Source organism: Sebastes fasciatus, chromosome 2, assembly GCF_043250625.1.
Source record: "Sebastes fasciatus isolate fSebFas1 chromosome 2, fSebFas1.pri, whole genome shotgun sequence".
Taxonomy (NCBI): domain Eukaryota; kingdom Metazoa; phylum Chordata; class Actinopteri; order Perciformes; family Sebastidae; genus Sebastes; species Sebastes fasciatus.
Window position 1 is genome coordinate 26,130,514 of NC_133796.1, and position 22,190 is coordinate 26,152,703.

Genomic DNA, 22,190 nt, shown 5'->3' on the forward strand with positions numbered 1-22,190 from the left:
TTATATATTGATTTAGTTGTATTTCTTTAAGTCACTTTCTCCACAAAACTGTGTTTGCTTATTGTTGCTTCTCTTGGATGTTTGACCTTCACTGTGCAGAATGACGCACGAGTGACGCCTGTGCAGAGTTGGACTCCAGAAGGCTGTTTTCATGATCACCTGCTGAAGACAGAACATCTCTATGTGCTCACCTTAAATCTCACTTTAACAGTTGTGAGTACAAGATGATTTTTGTGACATCACAACTAGTTTGGATGCAGTCCTGTATGCAACTTACACAAGTCTGGTTTTGGAAGTACTGAGAATGGACTTTACAGTGAAGATGGAGACACCTTGTGTCCAGTAGTTGAACTTTTGAAATGAACAATATTTACATATTCATAGATTAAGATTTTTTTCAATGAGGAAATTACTTTTTTGTGGAAAAAACCTTATGAGACACTAATTATTGTTCAAACAGAGTTTTTTATACATCTTAAAACATCTGCGTTTTTGTTGCTGTACAGGCTACGTGAAAATAAAACTCACATTAAAACTAGTTATTTATTTATTGTGAATATTAACAGCTTTACAGCATTTCTGTACAATCAGCTACAGTGAACCTAGCATATAACTGACAAAAGTATTTACAGCCGTTCAAGCACATCAAACCAGACAAAACAGCTACTTTGCAGCGACTGGCAGCAGCAACACATCGTAGGAAACAGGTTTTGAATTCAGATAGGAAACTCTGTCATTACAAAATCATACAAAAACAAGTAAGCACAGAGGTTTAAGGCATTTGTTTGTTAGGAAATGCATCGTGCGCGTCTAACATCTGTAAACATCACTCAGCAGGTGATGCTCAACAAACATTAGCAGATGTTTAATCCTGAGATGAGAGCTACTCAGGTTTGGTCAAATATAATTTGCTGATAGCTGAAATCACAATTTACAGAGTAAATTACAAAGAGGTTTCAATACAAACACACCTTAATGCATGTGAAGCTTAAGAAGTGATCCTGTATCTCATAAATGACTAATCTACTGTAAAGAAATATAATCTCAGGAGTTTTTTACTTCTCTGGTCCCTTGACAAAGTAGCGATTTATATCATAAAATGTACTTGAAGAACTGTCTGAACTAACACGGCTTGTTATGAGGTGATGAATAATACAAAATAAGAAATTAGGTGTTGCAAGTAAATTGATAAAACAGATCTTTAAAAGAGGATTAACTCTAAATACAAAAGCTTCAGGCTGCAGAGCAGAAGCAAATCAATAAATTAATTGCACTACAACCCATTTAAATAGATGATATATTCTTTATATCTGCAGCAACACCCAGTAACCACATAGAGAGTATGAACCGGCTACTAAAAGTCATTTCTTTTCACTGAAATCGTCATTCACATGTATCCCAAACAGGTTAGTTCTTCTCCTTTCTGTTGATCTCTGAAATGAAGGTTACACTTTATGCCGTTTATACCGACAGTATGTGGAGACACCAATAATGTGAAATCTGAAAACAGAAATATAGCCCATTTATTTATAGCCATTCAACCTAAACTCACATGCATACAAACTGATTGTATTAAAACAGAACATTTGTCTTTGTGTAGTCTATTTCTCTTGGTAAAAATTGTATAATTGGTCCCGTAGCAGGTTGGAAATACATCTGGAAGGTGAGCTGCATGAGCCTGCAGCTGCTGTCTCACCATGTTACTGATTGTTACAGTATGGCTGCAGCATGGTGGAGGTACTTGGTTTTCAAGTGCACAGTTTTTCTTGAACATAATACACTCAAAAAACAGAACTGACAATCTCATAGCCCAGCTATAGATCAGGGGAAATACACATTGTGTTGCTACCAATTTAGTATAAAGTTCACATCAATAGTTAATGACATAAAAATGATGTGTTGTATAAGATATATCCCTAAACTGATATGATATTTTTAACCACAAACATTGACCTTCTTTTCTAAACAGTCCAGTCCTTCCTCTTGTATTCTCATCAGAACAATCACACATGCAGAACATTTAATTAATGATATCTTTAAAGGGTAATTACACCTAATGTCACATATTCAACACCACTAACTTGAACTCTATACAGAGATATTTTTCAGTCATGACAAACGGAGAGTTTGAAGGCATTACACGGGGAATGATACAAGCTGCAGTTACAATCTTTTTGCTCTTTGCTGTTATTTTCCAACTGTCTTTTATATGGCACAGGAATAGATTCATCCACTCAAGAAGCTCATTTTAAGCAAAGTGAAATGTTGCATTTGATTTTTTTTTTCTGATGCCTCCACACAGATCCTAATATAGGAGTCCATTCAGCAATAAAAGATAATAGTGTTTTTATCCCAAAGACAGGAGCCCTTGTATGTGGACATGTCCATTCTTGCCTCGAAGCAGGAGGCTAGCACTCGGACAACACTTCATGCTTGTCTGTCATCGGCGACGTTTCAGACGGCGGCTCTGTGATGAAACTGGCGCTCATTTGGAGTTTGACCCTCTCCACCTCGTATTTATGCAGGTCCTCTTGAATCAGATAGCGTTCTCGTTTGAACCGAGCCTTCACGCCTGACGGGACGTCTGGGATCATCCACGCCACGAAGAACTTCACCACAAAGACCACATGCTGCGGAGGAAGAATTATCACACGGTCAAGATAAGATCCTTTAATTCTGAGCGTTTATTCTTTAGAGGAAGGAGTGGGGATAAAGCTGTGTTGTCTTACTTCCATGATGATAATGAAGGCCATTTTGGCTGCCAGGATGTGCCAGAACTGCATGGTGTGAGTGTACTCCTTCTGGTGGCCTGGAGGGTAACGGTAATCACGGTATCTGTACGAAACAACATCATACAGTCAATCATGTTTCATTAATGTAAAATGTGCTGATACACACCAGTGAACAACAGAGACACGTAATAATTATTCTTGAATTAAAGCAAAAGGTAACATTCAGATGTTAAAGGTACAGTGTGTAAGATTTGGCGGCAACTATTGGTGTGGTTGCAGATTGCAACCAACTGAGTACCCCTCCGCTCACTCCTCCCTTTATAAGACTGCGGTAACGTGAGCCACCGAGTGCAAAACCGTGGTAATGCCGTTCGCCTCGCTCAGAGGCCATCCATACCATAATAACACTACTTTAGGAGCAATGGAAATCAGACAGCGGCTGGCGGTATCACGGTTTTGCACTCTGCGGCTCATGTTACCGCAGTTTCACAAGCGTGTTGAAGAACTACGGTGGTCTTCAGGTAACATAAAAACGCAAAAGGATCTCTCTAGAGCCAGTGTTTGGTTTATCCGTTCTGGGATACTGTAGAAACATGGCGGACTCCATGAAGAGGACCCGCTCCCTATGTAGATATGAAGGACTCATTCTAAACCTACAAAAACACAACGATTCTTATTTTCAGGTGATTACACACTAATGAAAACATAGTTATGAATTAGTTATATTGTTTGTTTGTCTGTGACCAGGATTACGCCAAACGTTCGCGATGGAATGTTTTGGAGGGATGGGGTGTGGTACAATGAACAATCCATTAGATTTTGGTGGCGATCCGGATCATGATCCGGATTCAGGAATTTTTTAAAGAATTCCGATCAGCCAGAGCATTAAGACCACAGGGTATAACACATGCGCAGTGTAGCTGATGACGTGTTGATGACGCATGACCCCGCCTTCTTCCTTCTTCGAGCAGAGAGATACGTGTGTGGACATGTGTGCGGGAGCTGCTGGCCGTCCGCAGTGAGAAAGAAAAAAGCGGTAGATGACGGGATGACAGACAACGTAGTGTAACATTATACAGACATAACAAGGCTGCTGAATCAGAGAGGCATCGGCCGATACGTTACACGGAAACACACCGTGTTAATAATAAGCCGACCACCTCATGGTACTGCCAGCTGTGATCTGTGATCTGTTTTTAAAGTCAGGCACCTTTGCGGAGGTCTGCGCTCTCCTAGTGCCATTCTAGTTGGCTATAAAACCAAAACAATGAGCAGAAAGATGCTGAACAGCTCCATATAGAGCAGAGGGGTACTAAAGAGTTTGGTGACAATTTTCTTTCTGTGGGTTTGTCACTAGGAGCAACCCCGTCACATTACACATTACTCATTTTGAACACTTGTTCATATACAAATATTGATTAGTGCAGCTTTCAAGCTCTTGAAAACAAAAAATAAGCCAATGCCAGATGCACAGCAAGCACTTTAAGCTCAAATACCTGCAGGTGGTAGTGGAGTTAGCAAACCAGTAGTCTCGTTCCTCGGGCATGTGTTCCTCAGGTATCTGAGAGATGTTGTATAATGACAGGCTGTTGTCGACGTAGCCCGTCATGCTGGCGTCTTTACCGTACGCATACAGGAAGACCATACGGGGGATCATGTCTGAGGTGAACGCCATTATGAAAGCCTGGGACAGAAGTAAACACAAAAGGCTTTCAATGAAATGTTTGTGTCGGCAGTGAATCTGCTGCCAAAAAGGGTTATTTTGATGCATAGTGTCTTGTATACATATTTTTATTTCATCGTTTATTTGATAGGGTCAAATACAACGTACATAGACAACTTAAAAACGTCTATCTGATGTAATTATCATAGTGCTTATAGCGGATGCTAATTTGCAACACCTGTACCCCTAGAAGGGCTTTTTGTGAAAATAAGAGATTAAAACACGAATGAGTACAGGCAAAATAAATAAATACAACATAAACTGTACATGCATGACAAACATACTCACACACTACTACACATATAACACTCACGTTGGTAACAACAGACAAAATTGCCACTGCGTTGAGGATTTCCTGCCACGCTCCGATGTTTCGGGCCTTGGACGCCACCGGTCGTCTGAACTGGGTGGTGAACTTCCAGGCATCCACCCTGATCTCCAGGATGTTGTTGAACAGAGCCAGGAGCGGAGCCAAGGGGAAAGAGGCCACAAACAACGTGATGAAACCAAACTGGACCACTGAAAAGACGAGCAGAGCAGACAAACAGAGTTAGTGATATAAAAAGGCAGAGTGGAAAACAAGGAAATGTAATAAAGGGACAGAAAAAAAGACAGCATCCGATCTTTGATCTCCTGTCCAGATATGATCTCTGTGCTGTAAACAAGGTCAGTGAAGTATCTCACCCATCTCCAGGTATTCATAAAACAACCCCAGCTGGGTGAAGTTCAGCAGGACATGGTCCTGCTCCCAGCGGCTGTTATGGTTCTCAGGATGGTGCCGGCCCTTTCTGCTGCTCCACCAGTTACGAATCAACCTGTCGAGAAGCCCACGAAGAAGAAACAGACGTTAAACTGCTGAGACCTGACGTTGGGATGTGCACAAGGCCAACAAGACATTTCCAGAGAGACATGACACAGTAACAACACTATTTATAGTTGCAGTCTTCCAGTCTGAAAAACACTTGAAATAAAAATAAATGATATATACATATCTTTTTTCTTTGGATTTGGAACAAGATCAGTATGTTGTGCACACAAGGTACGTATGTGATGGGAACAACTTATTTAAAGGTATGCACAAAGGTTTGCAACAGCTACGCCGCATTTTAAATTCTATATCTTCTAAATTATATTAAATTCTTCTGTAAAAAAAACAACTTTCAGGTTACCGCTTGTTTTATAGGCATTTAGACGGATGATTTTCCATCTGAAGCCGTTAATACACTCAACAATACACGCACCAATGCATACTCATCCCAACACGTCATATACTGACGCTTTGTCAGACCCCTCGGCGTCACTTTTCGGTCGCAGTAAACATATGCTTAATGTTGTGAAGTAAACAAAAACACTTGCTTAGGTTCAGGCAATAAAACCACTATAGTTAGGTTCGGGAAAAAACGACATGGTTGGTCTTAAAACTACTACGTTTGTACCGTGAAAATGACACTGAACGTTGTGAACAGGGGACATGAACAGCGGTCTCCTGGATGAAAGCCTCGTGTTTGTTGGACCCGTCCTCCCTTCCCGCCTGCCCGTCCGGTGTGTCTCTTCGGTCTTAAAGCTACGTCACCACACTCCCAGCGCACTTTCCCTCAGCGTTAATATTGACGCAGATGCGTTTACATTGTAGTTAATGGAAAGCCCAGTGCGTCTTATACCGGCGCAAAAGGGTCGGTATTTGACGTCCTGGAAGAACGGGCTGTACACACACCAAAAGGTTTTAACTCATCATACATGTGCCAGATGTACTGTTTTGGTGCTTTTGACAAGTACTGCCTTCTCTGAAGTCAACACTCAGGATTTAGTTTGTCTTTTTCTTCTAAACTTTGAAGCATTTTCTTGGCAATACGTTTATTCTCTAAGGTTATTCTTTCAATTTTGAGGGCTAGAGAAGCAAGAATTTCATTGTGTGACATATAATATCATCATATAAAAAATAAAACATAATTAATTGAATTCTCTCCATTTTGACATTGTGTTTGTGTGCATCTGAAGTGGGCAAGCTGCATAGTAGGAAATACTATTTATTGAGGGTAGATCTACTTACACCCACTTGATGATAACTTGTGCACACGACATACTGATCTTGTAAAAAGAAAGAATAAAATTAACTAAAAGAATTCCTCTTTCGTTGTGGCTTATTGAGGTGAATAATGAAGACTTGATGGACTCACGGCAGCAGAGCTTCCTGAATGTTCCCCCACAGTTGTTTTCCTGACATCACAATCACCAGCTGTGTGGTGAGCTCAATCAGACAGCCTCCAGGGTCGCACTAGGACAGCAAATGCTTTTTAGTTTACGTAACACACTTTCATTTGATGCACTTACTGTTGGCAGCACCAGATTATGAAGCTTTCGTCACTGGTAGAAAAATGTGTTACGGCATGAATCTGCTCGTTTGTTTAATTATAAGAAATACATCTCGGTTCAGAAAACTCACCTCCTCATTCCTCAGTTTGCTCCATTTGCCAAACATGTATGAGTAGTCGCCAGGAAAACCCACGAACTTGCCTTTGAAGAAGGCCACGTAGAAGCACGACGAGTAGTAGTTGACAAACTGGAAGAGGAACATCTTCATCGTCAACCTGTTCTCATACTCCAGGTGGGTCTTTGGGATTTCTGCAGGAAGCAAACACCAGATAGTACATCAGTATAAAATGTTAAAGGTGTCGGTTCCATGTTAAGACACAATGATGACTCTATTGTACACTCCTGTCATTTGTGTTTAGGTTCTCAGTCTTTCTTGGATTCAGTAAATGTCAGATTAAAGGTACAGTGTGTAGGATTTGGCGACATCTAGTGGCGTGGTTGCAAATTGATCCCTCGAAATGTTACACATTGTTCCTTTAAGTCTCTTTACCCATGTCAGTGATCCAGACGGCCACCCTCTCATAGAAGAAATTGAGGATCATGATGATGACAAAGTTGATGCAGGAGGCGGTGACAGACGTCGCCAGCTGTGGAGTGATGAACCTGCCCACCACCTGGATCTTCCTCATAGGGTCTTTAATTATACTCGCAAAGGCAGCATGCACGGCCAGCCTGTACGCTATGACCCCGATGATACAGGCCACGATCAGTGAAATCTGTGGGGAACACACACACATGTAAAGCTGTTGACAGTATGTGGCTATAGGCAGGAAAAATACTCCCTATTATTGTAAATAGCAGACAAAAACAGAGTTAAACATTCAGTTACCCAGAATATAACAGTGGCAGTCGAGAGGCAGAAGCGAGCACACTTGCTGGTGGCGGGGAGATATGGCTCCATGTCCTGAAAGATTATCATTATTTATTGTTTTAGAAGTGAAGGTACTATGTTATTATTTGAGAACATAATATTCATCATGTTTATTTCCATGTTTGAAGCACCTGAGTGATCAGGTTGAGTCTCTTGTGGGTGCATCGGATCTCAAACTCGGGCCGGATTTGAAGCTGCTGCTGTTCCTCTTCAAAGTCCACCAAGTCCCACTCGTACTCCAGCCGGGCCTGACGCCGTTTCCAGAACTCCAAAAACAGAGTTACTGCAAAATGTATTTGAAGAAAGGAAACAAAAAGTTGTAAATCTATAATCTGTATTTTGGGAGCCAACTCTAACTAGGGCTGCAACTAATGATTCTTTTCACTGTCGATTAATCTGTTGATCATTTTCTCGATTAATCGATTAGTTGTTTGGTCTGTGAAATGTCAGAAAAGGGTGAAAAATGTTGATCAGTGTTTCCCAAAACTCAAGATGACGTCCTCAAATGTCTTGTTTTATCCACAACTCAAAGATATTCAGTTTACTGTCATAGAGGAGTAAAGAAACCAGAACATATTCACATTTAAGAAACTGGAATCAGATCATTTAGACTTTTTTTCTTAAAAAATGACTAGTAGTTGGGGATTAATTTAATAGTTGGCAACTAATCGATCAATCGTTGCAGCTCTACCTTTAACAAATAGATTTAGTTGTACAATGATGATGTGTCCATCCATTTTTTGGACCGACCTTTTATGACATGAATCATGTTGCACTGACTAAAAACAGAGAGCGCCTGTGTTGAGTTTTAGGAGTTGTAATGTGTTTCAGCTGTGCTACGATGCCTCTTGGCTAACTGCTGCTCATGAGGCCCGTTTTTAGGCACTCTTGGCCTTCAGTGTGCTGGGCAACTGCTGAGTACATAACAACATAATTGTGCTGGCATCTTGTTCTGGGCTCAAGCAGAAAGATTTAAGGTTGATGCTTCGGTGTGAAAAGGCTTTAACTGTGAAAATCTGTCTCACAGGAGGGGGACTATATTGGATCTCCTACACGGGTTAAACTCAGTTAAGAACAGCATCGACTGACACTTACCCCAAATCCCCATAAATATGGCAAAGAACACGGTTCCCTCATTATCAAACAGATGGGATTGCTGGAAGAGAGAATATGGAGAAAAAAAGAAGTTCCTCAGAGACACGCTGGGCATAAACGGGGTGACATACTGCTGACTCAGCAGGATACAATTTACTGCAGATATTTGGGTAAATTTCACACACTTATGTAGTAATATTTTGTAGTTTGTAATATATACTCTTAGGTTTTACAACAATAAACACATGAGGTGTAATGTTTTACCCAGGATGAGAGACACGTAGAGTTGAGCTTCCAGAAAGGGCACTTTTTATCACAAAGTGGACACATCAAAATCTTGCCTCCAATAGCGGGGTCACATATTTCATGGCTAAAAGGAGAAAAAATGAGTCTTAGAAAAAAATGCAAATCAATATAACCATCTAGCATCCAGTTTTGAACAGACCATCATTTTATTGGCATATCAAAATCTGTCTAATGATCTTTAAGGCGTTAGAGTTAATATGGCCAAAAGTATGTGGACACCTCATAGACTGTCCACATACTTTAGTGTACTTTTGGTTCGAGGCTGCTTTTCCCGGATTGGGTCGGACCCTTTAGTTGCAATGAACAGAAATCTTAATGCAACAGCATACAATGTTATTTAAGACAATAGTGTAATTAAAACTTTTCAGCCTGTTAGACTGTTATCAGGTCATTACAGGGGCGTTATCATTGGTTATAAGCCTCATATATGTGGGGCCCACATATACGTGAAACTCCATATGGGGTGGAGGTCGGGGGCGATGCAGGGCTTTCACGCAGGAGACTGCGGTTTGCATCCAAGTTTCATTTTTCAAACGTAGTTATTTTAAGCCAAAACACAATTGTTTACCCTAAAGTCAACGAAGTGTTTTTGTTTCCTTAACTTAAAGCTGCAGTGGGTAGAAATGGAGTAGAAACATTTTTATAAAACGGTCACTATATCCTGATAGTAGTGCACGAGACAGGTAATCGGAAAAAAAGCATGTGCTTCTGTGTCCTCTGGTGCTCCTAATGGCACCTGCAGGATTTCACAGACCAGAAGAAAACAACTAATCAGAGCCGGCTAGAGCCTGCCTTCTATGAGAGCCGGCTGTCAATCACTCGCAAACTTCGATCAAACGGTCAAACTAGGCAGCGCTGATCAAATATGAATCAATATTCTGTTACTGTAATGCCTATTTCTCACCTCAAATGTTTTCAGAAACATCTTGTAGTGTACTGTTTAGCTGTAAAATGAGAAAGTTGTGACCCAGCAGCCATGTTGAGATCAGTTGAGGAAATACTAAGCACCGCCCACCAGCTGGAGCACAGCCAGTAGGAACGCTCAATAGGAACGTTCTCGTGACCTATTAACGTGACCTGTGATTGGTCAAAGTCTCCCGTCACGGGCTAGATTTTCTAAAGCCTGAAAACAGAGCCATGAGGAGGAGCAGAAGTCTAGTTTGAATTACAATATGCTGAAAGATGCCATGAATATTCTGCCTACTGCCACTTTAGCTAAGTGCTCTTGTTGCCTAAATCTTAACAAGCTGTTTTGTTTGTGTTCAAAAGGTAACGTTTCATTCAGTTTGACGTGTTAGAACGTGTTGCTTTTAAGTTTCGCTTTCGCTTTAACAATGTAGTAGGTGTAGCAGGCCCCTAATGACCCACATCTATGGGGCTTATAATGACTGATAACATATATTTAATGAGCTGATAACAGTCAAATTGGGCGCCACAGTTTGTGAGGGCCATTTCCTGTTTCAACATAACAATGCCCTGTGCACAAGGCGAGGTCCATAAAGAAATGGTTTTCCTCAGTTTGATGTGAAAGGACTTCACTGGCCCGTACGGAGCCCTGACTTCAACGCCGTCCAGCACTTGGGATGAACTTGTCAGGCCTTATTGTCCAACATCAGTGGGCCTCACTAATGTTCTTGTCTCTGAGTGGGAGCAAATCCCTGCAGCCAGGTTTCACAGTTTTGTGGAAGGTCTTCCCAGAAGAGTGGAGGCAGTTATAGCAGCAGATTAATGTTCATGGTTTTATATTACACATATGGTTGTAATATTTGGCTGTCCATATACTTTTGGCCTTATAGTTATCAGCTCGCTGATGCCCTCTGGTGGTACTAACCTTGACGTGTTGTCATCATAGCTGAGCACCCCATAGATGAAACATATAAGGCCCATGACGGCTGCAAAGAACAGCATCTCTGTGTAGAAGCCCAGCCAGGCGAAGTAGATCCCAATCTTCTCCCCATAGTACTTCCTACAACCAAATACAGCACATTTAACTCACAGTGAACTTTTAACAGAATTTACATTGAACACGCTTCAGTGAAAGAAATATTAAAACCTGTGTGAAAACAAAAGAGGACAGCATCCAGATGTTGCTTGTTTACCTGATGAGGTTGAGGGGCTGCTCTTTGTAAAAGCAGAAGAACCTGGCCCAGTGCTTGTACAAGTTGTAGCGATCACTCTCACATTCAGCATTTCTGGCCCTTTTCCAGTATCGACACTGAAAGGAAAAGAAACAATGCATTATGGGACTGTTGAGCAAAAGATCTTTTTTTTTTGTCATAAAATTAGTATTTTCAATACTGGGGTTAGATTTACTATAACAGTTACTATCATCAGCGATTGCATACATCTGTAATACTGGACATGGAGCATTTTACCATAAATATACAAATATGGTATTCTGTTTTTTTTATCCACTTATATTATGTACATATATCTGCCCGACAAAAAAGGGTTTTATTTGCCCCTCCAGTCTTAAAAATGTCCCCTCCTCCCTCCCCCACCCAGAGTACACATGGGTACGACAAATTAAATTAAAAAGTTAATTTACTTCTTTAATGCTTTGATTTACCGGTTTGTTGCACATTATCTGTTGATTTGATTTATTGTTAAGTTTGTTTTCTCGTTGCAGAGAAAAAAACAAACACCCAAATACACAAAAAGAAGCAAGAAAGAAATGCATAAAAAATCCTGCTTCTATATAAATCACTCACTCTGTAGTAGTAGTAGTAGTAGTTGTGGTAGTGGAAGTAGCATTAACAGTAAAATGTACTCACTCTAAAGAACTGCTCCTGTCGCCTGCAATCCCACGGGTCTCAGGGGGATAACAGATGTTAAAACAACACGTGTTAACCCCCTGAGACCCGCGGGATTGCAGGCGATCCCAACTGACTGTGCTGTATTTCAGAGGCTGTAGCAAGTTCAGTTTTAAAGTTATAGTGAAGTTACATATATCATATGAAACTACAAAACCTAAGGAATCCATTGGTATTGGATTCAATAAGCCCGATTGTATTCATGTGTGATGATGTTAGTCTCCATAGTAGCCACTTCATTGTAGTGAGACCATTTTATGAAATTTGACCTCACTGTATAAAATGACCTGTGGTGACCTCTAGTATAATCACAGCCTCATGAAACTTTACAACCACAAACTAAAACAACTCTGAGACCCGCAGAATTGCGGGCGATCCCAACTGACTTTACTGTCTTTCAGACCAATGAAGTTAAATAATGCTCCAAAGTTAGGCTAAATTTTGGCAAGGAAAAACTGGCATGGCCATTTTCAAAGAGGTCCCTTGAAACTCTGACCTCAAGATATGTGCTATTCTAAAAATTGTGTATTTGAATATTTCTGCATACTGGGGTCCCTTAACTGTCTTGAATTACATAAATTGAGTATAACTGTAAAGCTGAGACTCTTGTGGATCCAATGAGCCCAATTGTATTCATGTGTAATGATGTTAGTCCCCATAATAACCACTTCATATAGTGAGACCATTTTTTTAAATTTGACCTCACTGTATAAAATGACCTGTGACCAATGACCAACTAGAGATCTAGAGCATTCAGAGGATGGATGGCTTTTACAGTTAGATTGACAATAAGGGGGTTTCTGAGCAGGTTCTAGGACAGAAGTGCTTGCCATCCAATCGCCAAAAAATGCAATTCTTGCAGAAATCTCCAAATTCAAATGTTTTTGACACCAAATCACAGCATGGCTTTTTCTATGGTGTTCGTCAAGGTCTTGGTGTCCTAATGCTCTATTTTGGAGGGATTTTTGATCATTTTTATCAAATCTTGAGTGGTAAAAAAGGTTACATTTAGCACCAAATCTGTGTAACAAATGGTATCAACCCAAAAATAATTGCTCCAACAACTCATGAGCCATAATAGAGCATGGGAATGGCCATCATATACTTCTATCATAATGCTATAAGCCCTTATACACTTTTATAATTTATTTTAATTAATTAATCAATTAATGTTTATTTCTAATTTATGACTAGAACAACTTGACACAGTGTTGAGCTGCATCCCAAATTAATCTCCAGGTTCCCAGCTTTCATATGATGTACACCACTTTTTTGTGACATCTACTGGTGACCTGCTATGTCCCCTAAAAAAGACAAAAACGGGTCTATTGTGGGTGTCAGAGGGTTGAAATGGAAGCAGCATTTTAATATTTGTGATCCAAGAAGCATTACTTCTAAGTAATTAATATGGAATTGGGCTACTTGTATTTATATACGTATGTCATAAATCTTGCATGTTGAATCTTAAACTAGATTAAAGTAGTATCTTGAGACAGTTTCCTCCCTCTGTAATGAAGTATAAAAACCTCATGAAATGGAAGTGCTAAAGTAAATGTACGTTGATGTTTATGTTCTTTCTTCCATGCGTCTTACGTCATGCAGTGGAAAGGCTGCTGTATACGTCCCGTTGCTGATTAGTCGCTTGATTCCCGTCTTGTCTCTTTCTTTCCGATCTTCTTTGTAGTACGGGCAGCGAGTCAGGATGTAGTACACCTTACAACAGGGACGGGGTTTAACAAGAGATTAAGGGATTTGGATTTGTAGGAACTTCTTAGCAAAATGCATTTTACATTTTGCTTCATTGTTACGCAAGCATGTTATAACACAACGCTAAAACGGGTTCCTAGGGTCGGCCTGTACAGAAGAAATGTGAGAGTTAAACTGATTTATCATTCATAAAATCTTAGACCCAAGAGATATTTATATTATAGCAGGTGTATTCTGATTTTAGATTAAAAAAAATACTCACGATTCTGTTTCTTGTGGAAGGCGGGAAGAAAGTGTCCTTGTCAGTGATGAGGAAGAAGTTGGTCTTGTTCTTGTCGAAGGGGTAGGTGAAGTAGTCAGCTTGTGGATGCATGATGTGCTCCGGCAGGCGGAATGGTTTTGTGAGCCACTCCAGAGGGGCATCCTGAACGACAGGGATATCACTCTGCTTGAAGGGAACTTTGATCTTTAGGATCTCAGCATATGTGGCCAGGACATTCCACGGAGCGTGGATCTTCAAGAAATACGTCTTTTGGTCTTTGGAGTCCTGATGATTGATGGAGAAGAAGAAAAAATACTTATTTTTTACACAGTTTCCTTTAAGTACCTGGATGGATGGCAGTAGAATGTGTCTAACACTGAGCCATCCCTTTAAGACTTCTTTCTGTAGTCTACGGTGTGCCTCAGCAGACTATCCACTAGGTGGTGCAAGTGCTCTGTGGTTGAGTTTCTTACTGATTTGTCCTCTGTCTCCAGCTCCAGTCCTACTTTCACAAGGTTGGCCTCAAACTCCCTCCTCCTTTCCTGTAGATAAACACACAAACATGAGAGCCATACACACTCATACAGTGTTTGCATGTTGTCTCTGTTACAGTTTTTCTCAATTGTTTACACACAAATACTGGTACTTGACACACAATGACCACAACATGTAACTCATGCACCAACCCCCTGAACCAATTCTGCTAAACTACAAGCACAATTCCTGCTTTACACTTAAATTGCAGTTCTAAAACACACTTTTTTCAAAACACTACACACAATTCTCTGCATTTGGCACAATTTTCATGAAGAAAATCTCGTTTTCACAAGGAACACACTGTCATTCAAAATTCTAAAGTCAATTGCCCTACTATGCACACTGACTCATCACATGGGCAAACACCTGTCACACAGTGTTACAATTAGCAATCATGGAAAGTGTGTGACCGAAATCCACAAACGCGTATACCCCTTCTCCAAGCTATGGAAGACGCATGTGGAGATATAGCAGTTGATGCTTTTCATGGCTGGATTCGACATGCTAAGCGATATTTCCCCCGCTGCTTGGCCAGGGAAAACATTGCTTGTGATGTGGATGAGGTGCTGTGGCCAGACCGAAACAGAAGAGAGGATGCAGCATAGTTTTTTTTTTCGTTTTTTTTTTTTACTGTAACTGTATACAGTAAATTCTTCTGTTGTTTTGTATGTAGACCACTGTATGTGCAACTTTGTGTTGGTTGGGATGTACACTGTGTACATTGTTTTTGTGGGGAAAATAAAATATATTTGTTACCATGTATTTGTGTGTTCTGAGTATAAAAACAATATTCTAAAATATTTTACAACACACTTATGTATGTACTGTCTGTAGTAAGTGTAACACTGAACAAAAAAAAGGCCTAAGTCATTATGATGAATGGAGAAGAAGTGTTTTCCATTCATCATAGTGTTTTACATTGAGCACATCAGTGTTCAACTGGCTCTTATAAATGTCTATTCATATGATGGTTTGTGTGTGTCATTTGAAAACAAAATACCATTTTGAGAAGAAATAACATTGTTTTGAATGTAAAGTTTCATTTTGCAGGAGAATTGAGGGGTTCTGCCCATTGTGTGTGTGTTTTTTGATTTGTGTGTAGAGTTCTGAGAGGCATGCTTTCAGAAAATGTGTGTAAACAATCGAGAAAAACTGTAAAAACATTCTCTTTGACTCTTTGGTGCAGATGCAGCCCTCCTTATTAAGGCCCACCTTATTTTTCACAATACATGACCCGAATACTGACAGCAGCAAGTGTCGCGTGTCTGTGGAAAATATATAATCTGATTCTCACTTCCTCCTTGTGGAATGTGGCATGTATTCCTGTTCTGGATATAAATTGTGTAACATCAACGGCAACACAGTTAGTCACTGGCCGCACTGTAAAATGCTGAGTCGTCAACTTGTCACTTTTCTGTTACACTTACCTGTTTCTTCTCTCCATCTTTGTCGTCTACGTAAGACAACACAAAGTCTATCCTCCGAAGTCCGTCCCTGAAGAACACGGTGTCATTGTTCGGTTGGAGCTTCTCGGTCTGAAGGACAAACAAACAAACACAGTGACACTTCGAGCTTCTTCTCACAGAGTGGGAAGCGAAAGCAAATAGACATGCAATACTTGAACAACAGATACTGACACAGCAAGAAATTAAACGGTCATAATCTTGAAGACAGACATGGAGGGCTCAGACGTTAACACATACAGTATTTCAGAGAGAGAGAGAGAACGAGAGAGAAGCACATTGTGTCCAAGAATGACACATGTAATTTAGGTTATAAGCTACTGACTCCAGGGAGGAGACATTCACGGTGCACTGGATGGTATTGAAAAGTATTTCAAGGGAATGTTGTTTAGAGGGAGGCCACGATGGCGACCGGAGAAAAACCACATAAAACAGGAAATTCTGGACACGATACAATTACAGCCTGTCATTATACAGAAATAGTTGATGGAGGAGGAGAAATGTGCTCTACATGTTCTATATCAACTTTTGCATTTCACTCATTGTCTCAACTCAAGGAAATGTGTTTTATTGAATAACATTTATGGTCATCTGGAAAAAGAACTCTGGCTGGAAATGGACAAATTACTAAAATGGATACTAGATCAAGTGATACAGTATGCGATGTACTGTAATCAGTGTCTACAATATACAGTATGTCTATATGTAGTGCTGTTATGTGGATTAGTACATCAATATGTATCTCATAGGGCTGCCAAAGTTAACATGTTAACGCAAATACATTTGAACAGAACTAGTTTTCCTTTAAGTCGTAGAGGGCTCAGTTTTAAAGCTAGAGTGAAGATACTGGTATCATATGAAACTACAAAACCTAAGAAATCCATTGAATCCATGTCATACTAGCTTGTCGAGAAGGAGGCTAAATAACGCTCCAAAGATACGCTAAATTTTGGCGAGGAAAGACTGTCATGGCCATTTTCAAAGGGGTCACTTGACCTCTGACCTCAAGATATGTGAATGTAAATGGGTTTTATGGGTACCCACGAGTCTCCCCTTTACAGACATGCCCACTTTATGATAATAAATCACATGCAGTTTGGGGCAAGTCATAGTCAAGTCACCACACTGACACATTGACAGCTGTTGTTGCCTGTTGGGCTGCAGTTTGCCATGTTATGATTTGAGCATATTTTTTATGCTGTGAGGGTTTCTGCACAATATTTGTCATTGTTTTGTGTTAATTGATTTCCAATAATAAATATAAACATATATTTGCATAAAGCAATCATATTTGCCCACTCCCATGTTGATAAGAGTATTATATACTTGACAAATCTCCCTTTAAGGTACATTTTGAGCAGATAAAACATGTGCGATTAATCCTGATTAATCCTGTGATTTATCGCAATTAGATATTTTAATCGATTGACAGCCCTAGTATCTCATAATGTATTCTTAAATGTTAAATTTAGTTAATCATATTAATACATGCTTCACTTTAACATGACATTAAAAATTGTCCACTTTCAATTCTCCAGTCAGATTTATGATGTCAAAAGAAGGCAGAGAACAACTGGTTGAAAAAAACGGGGCCTGTGTTGTTAATAAATGAGTGAAAAAGCAAACCTTAAAGGGTTAACAGGGAGTACAGTATCCAGTAGTTTACTGAGCCCCACCCAGCTTGTTTATCAGGCCCTCACATCCACTAGCAGACCTCTTTGTAAAGGGCGTGAGCGCTGCTTGTTATCGTGTTAATGTAATCATGTTCTGACCTAATGACAACATTAAAAACAGAAGTTTTTGATAGATTATCCATTCATGCACTGAATCCCAGAGTCATACATCACAGAGACATACTATATAATATAATCAGTGTGATGAACTAAGATGGATAAACCGTCTGCTTGTTGTCTTCACTGTACCATTGAAAACCCGACAGACTGACAACAGTTTATTTCTGTCTCGCTGTTAGAGAAACAAGAGGAGCTTTTGGAGACACAGAAGGTCTTGTGACTCAGCGATGAGAGCAGTGAGTCGACACGAGGTCAGTCGTCTACGAAATTACACAAACATAAACACTGACATTAACAACGCCGTGGCTACAAAGAAAACTACTTTGGAAATATAACAAAAGCCACCTACACCTCCGTAACTATTGCTGAAAATCTTATATAAGACAACAGATAACAATCAAATATGATACAGATCAAATAGAAATAAGAAATATGATGAAAAACAATGTAAGAATTAAAGGAACGGTTTCACATTTTGGGAAACATATATTCACTTTCTTGCAGACAGTTCGATACCACTCTTGTGTCGGTACAGTAACTATTAAGAACCAAATATCTTAGCTTAGCAAAGACTGAAAACAGATTGAGATCATCGTTGCCAAGCAACCAGCGGAGAAACAGGAAGTCAATGCGCCCAGACAAAATATTATCCAGTGGTTACCCCACATATAAACTCTTGGCTAGAAAGTGAATAAGACAATTTCCCAAAATGTCAAACTTCTTCCTCCCCGTTTGTGATGCATCAGAACTTACCTCTGTATGTCCAGGCAGTGTCGCTCTTTCAGATAATAAATCTCCACCGTTTTCATCTGCAAAAGAAACAAATATTTTAATACATGTTTTTTTTAATTTATATCAAAATAATGCCTTATGCAGTTCAAGGGGCAGTGGTGGCTTAAAGGTTAGAGAAGCGAGCTTGTGACTGGAAGGTCGTCGGTTCAATCGGATATTTATCCTGCTGGTCTGGGCAGGATAAATCAGGGGGGGAAAGTAAAAGGCAGCGCTTGCCCCAACGTCATTACCACCACTGAGGGGCCCTTGAACAAGGCCCTTAACTCCAACCACAACACAACACTCACATGTACAGAAGCAGGTAAAATATGTCTTCAAAGATGAAATTTGTGCAGAATAAATGTCATACAACCGACTGCATCAACAATACTGTTCCCATTTCGAAATGTAGTCTTCAGTATGTAATTGTTTTGTCAACAATTACTGTTGATATGTCAGTTGTGTTTAAGTTACGGTCATTATATAATATGTGTACAGCAACAGATCATAAAGAAACTATGATTGTTACTAAAGATCGGGCATTGCAATTTAAAACAGCCTAACAACTTAAATATGTTAGATTTTAGTGAGTCTATGTGCATTATCATGTTCCTCTGACACTTTTCATGAGCTGCACCCGATTCGACTGTTATCGGTCACTGCGTTATCGGTCACTGTAAGCATAATAGATGTCGGTCAGTAGGGGCCTACTACGTTGTGAAAGTGAAAGCAAAACTTAAAAGCAACTAGTTTGAAGCCTGGTCTCCTGGTGAAAACCCTGTTTTTTGTGTCCCAACCATCACCCCCGACCTCCACCTCATACAGATTTCTATACTACAGCGCCTGACTTCCACTTTTGCTCCTGTCATAATTACTACGGTCGCTACAGGTCACTTCTTTCGGTGATCGACCATTTGAATAAATTATAAAAAAACACTATTGGGTGTAGCAGGGCCCTACTGATCCATATCTATGTGGCTTATAACCACTGGTTAAACTTACTTATTGGCCTGATGAAAGTAAAGGGATAGTTCAGGTTTTTGAGGTATTTTTCTATTTGTTATGTCTTTGCTTGCAGTTTGAAGGTGTGTAGATGGGTCATGCGAATATAGCATCTGAACTCAAACAGAGGTGAATACCAGAGACCCAGAGAGACGGCTGGTCAAACTAAACCACAGTCATGTACGTGTTTTCTTCAAAGAAAAACAAAGTTGACAATCAGTCATCCGCTCCACCTTCCTGTTCACATGCAGCTGCACCCAACGAGGGAAAACAATCGCTCCAAAAATAAAGGTCATTGTTAGAAAAATGTCCACGCTATCCTAACAAGTACAAAGTACAACGGAGTGGGTATTCTTCTCTATGTATCCCACTGACATCCAGTAACTTAGCTATAAGTTAAGCTCTGTTTATATCCACGCAGGATATGTGGTATGCAGAATAATAATAAGGTTCACTCAAAACCAAACTATCCCTTTAAGAGTAATGAGCTGGCCAATAATTGTTATGGCGGCACAAGCATCTCAGACAAATTTAACAAGAGCCAAATAAAAATCCTACACTCTCTTGGCAACATCAGCAGAGGAGCTGATGGAGAGATGAGAGGCACAAAGGCCGCTGTACACACACACACACACACACACACACACCTCCTCGTCTCTAATACAATGACACATAACATTCTTGCAGCGTTGCCTCTCTCTCCCTCCACGCTGGCAGGGGGAATGTGCTCATGTAGCATTGCTCTGCTCCCCTATTATTCCTGCATGGTGGGAAAGGGCCACTTCCTGTGGGGGAGGCTGCGTGAAGACATCAGTGAGGGGGAGGGGCCCGGTGTTGGCTTTGCTGCTGCTGCTGCTGCTGTACCAGAAGTCTTTTACCTCCCCCCTAAATGAAACATATTCAGCACACAAAGGACTCAAAGATCTCCAGCTTCCCTCAGCTGCAACCTCTGATTAGCCACAGTGATGTGACAGACAGCAGTGTGAGCCAATGAGAGCGGGGCTGCGGTGTCTCCATGATGATAGGGCTGGAGACTCACCAGGCAGGAATGGAAACATGCCATCGGTCAGACCGTAGGAATCCCCGAGGGGTTCAAAGGGCAAATGAGACGGAGTGATTCTTCCAGTGGGCTTCACGTGGGAAGCATCGTTGACTGTGCAGCTGAATTTTTCTTTAATCTTAGCAGCTGTTTTTGTCCTTCCTTTTCTGTCTCACGTTTTTTGGTCTCACTCCAACTGTGCACAGCCAGCTATCAGAGCCTGAGTTGAGCAAACAGGAGCAAAGGCCCTTGCAGCAGTGTGTCTCTACGTCCACAGAGAGACAAATAAATGGAGAAAGGGGTCATATACAGAGTAGCCTGCCTTTTTGTAGAACTTCAGCACAGTCATAGGCAAAGAATGGACTAAAAATAACTACTGCAGCCTATATTCAAATCACACATTATTCATTCATGTAAAATTGCCTTGGCAACCGTGGCTTTTCAGGGTGCAAATTAACTAAATTATAAAGCTCACACAATTTGTTTTTTCTAACACACTTTCCAGCCAAGCAACCCAATTACCTTTCAGCTGCTGTATATTTACAGGGAACATGCCCACCAGCAGAATGCCAACTTACTGAAAAAAATATGCCAGTAACATCTAGTGGGCTGGAAATCAAAGTGACACCACTGAAGAGGGAACTAGTGTCCCAAAAAGGGACATAGAGGAATATGTTTCTCAGACAACAAGTCCATCATGGCTGCTACATCTCCACTAGCCAGAGAAGGCCAGCGAGGAGCTGTCAGACAATTCTCCTTCACTCTGAATAATTAAAGAAATCAGTGGCCTGCAGTAGATCAGAATACGAGGTGTACTCACATTGATGTGCTGATCATGCAGAGATTACAAAACAGCAGAGGCTGTGCATTCTCTATCGACGCAAGCAAATCCACTATTCCCCGGCCGAATCATGTCAAAACCTATTTCACTACAACCTGATGAAGTTTCCATTCCCGCTGATGGTGATTGCCTCTGAACAGGAAAGCCGCCTCTCATCCGTAGCCTTCAGATGAGATGCCCATTCAGTGCTCCACAGCTTCATTTAACATATGTAACTGGCAGCAGAGAGCCCAAGTGAATCCCAAAGTGAGTCATCAAAACAAATGTTATGAGAGGGAAGCTGCTTCTCTCAATCTGAACCGACATCCAGGGTCTCGTATTTGTCTGACTAGAGGATGTGAGATGATATCTCAGTTGCCACCCACACACCCACACAAAAGCACATGCACAATACATAAAGCATATGTTTCAATGTTTTCAAGAAATCATCATAAACTAACATAAACTTCATACTTGAAAGGCTAAAAGCACATGTAGGCTACACCAGCAGTGGTGGAAGGTAACTAAGTACTTTACTCAAGTACTATAGTACAATTTTACAACTTTATACACCTACTCCACTACATTTCAGTTGTTTTTATATGATAGATATAGTTACTATTTACTTCGAAGATCAAAATTGTACATATGAATATTACCTGCTTACAAAATATAGATTGACCTACACCTTTAATGCATCAGTAATAAAAATCAAACCATATGGTCTGATATAGCACTCTGACAGAGGCCATTCTGTCTAATGAGATCTTTTATTTTGATACTGTAAGTAAAATGTTTTCTGCTAATACTTTTGTACTTAAGTAAAGCTGGACTTTTTACTATTTTACTATTTTTATTGCTACTTTTACTTAAGTAAAATAAA

At 40.3% G+C, this 22,190-nt stretch overlaps 2 protein-coding genes across 3 annotated transcripts in view; one reads left to right on the forward strand and one right to left on the reverse strand.

Annotated features, from left to right (window-relative positions):
• Nucleotides 1-22,190, forward strand: part of tmem276b (transmembrane protein 276b) — a 179,404-nt gene that overhangs the window by 74,941 nt on the left and 82,273 nt on the right. The window lies entirely within an intron of this gene.
• Nucleotides 537-22,190, reverse strand: part of ano5b (anoctamin 5b) — a 30,707-nt gene continuing 9,053 nt past the window's right edge. For both annotated transcript variants that reach the window (XM_074615922.1, XM_074615929.1), the window contains 19 exons: nucleotides 18,429-18,484; nucleotides 15,847-15,954; nucleotides 14,356-14,424; nucleotides 13,883-14,167; nucleotides 13,507-13,626; nucleotides 11,200-11,315; nucleotides 10,932-11,066; nucleotides 9,059-9,164; nucleotides 8,795-8,855; nucleotides 7,831-7,982; nucleotides 7,658-7,732; nucleotides 7,319-7,544; nucleotides 6,899-7,077; nucleotides 6,633-6,730; nucleotides 5,140-5,270; nucleotides 4,769-4,974; nucleotides 4,229-4,416; nucleotides 2,730-2,835; nucleotides 537-2,630 (listed from right to left, as the gene is read on the reverse strand). In XM_074615922.1, the coding sequence (XP_074472023.1) occupies nucleotides 2,409-2,630; nucleotides 2,730-2,835; nucleotides 4,229-4,416; nucleotides 4,769-4,974; nucleotides 5,140-5,270; nucleotides 6,633-6,730; nucleotides 6,899-7,077; nucleotides 7,319-7,544; nucleotides 7,658-7,732; nucleotides 7,831-7,982; nucleotides 8,795-8,855; nucleotides 9,059-9,164; nucleotides 10,932-11,066; nucleotides 11,200-11,315; nucleotides 13,507-13,626; nucleotides 13,883-14,167; nucleotides 14,356-14,424; nucleotides 15,847-15,954; nucleotides 18,429-18,484 (2,639 nt within the window). In that variant the 3' untranslated portion in view covers nucleotides 537-2,408. The remainder of the gene's footprint in view (nucleotides 2,631-2,729; nucleotides 2,836-4,228; nucleotides 4,417-4,768; nucleotides 4,975-5,139; nucleotides 5,271-6,632; nucleotides 6,731-6,898; nucleotides 7,078-7,318; nucleotides 7,545-7,657; nucleotides 7,733-7,830; nucleotides 7,983-8,794; nucleotides 8,856-9,058; nucleotides 9,165-10,931; nucleotides 11,067-11,199; nucleotides 11,316-13,506; nucleotides 13,627-13,882; nucleotides 14,168-14,355; nucleotides 14,425-15,846; nucleotides 15,955-18,428; nucleotides 18,485-22,190) is intronic.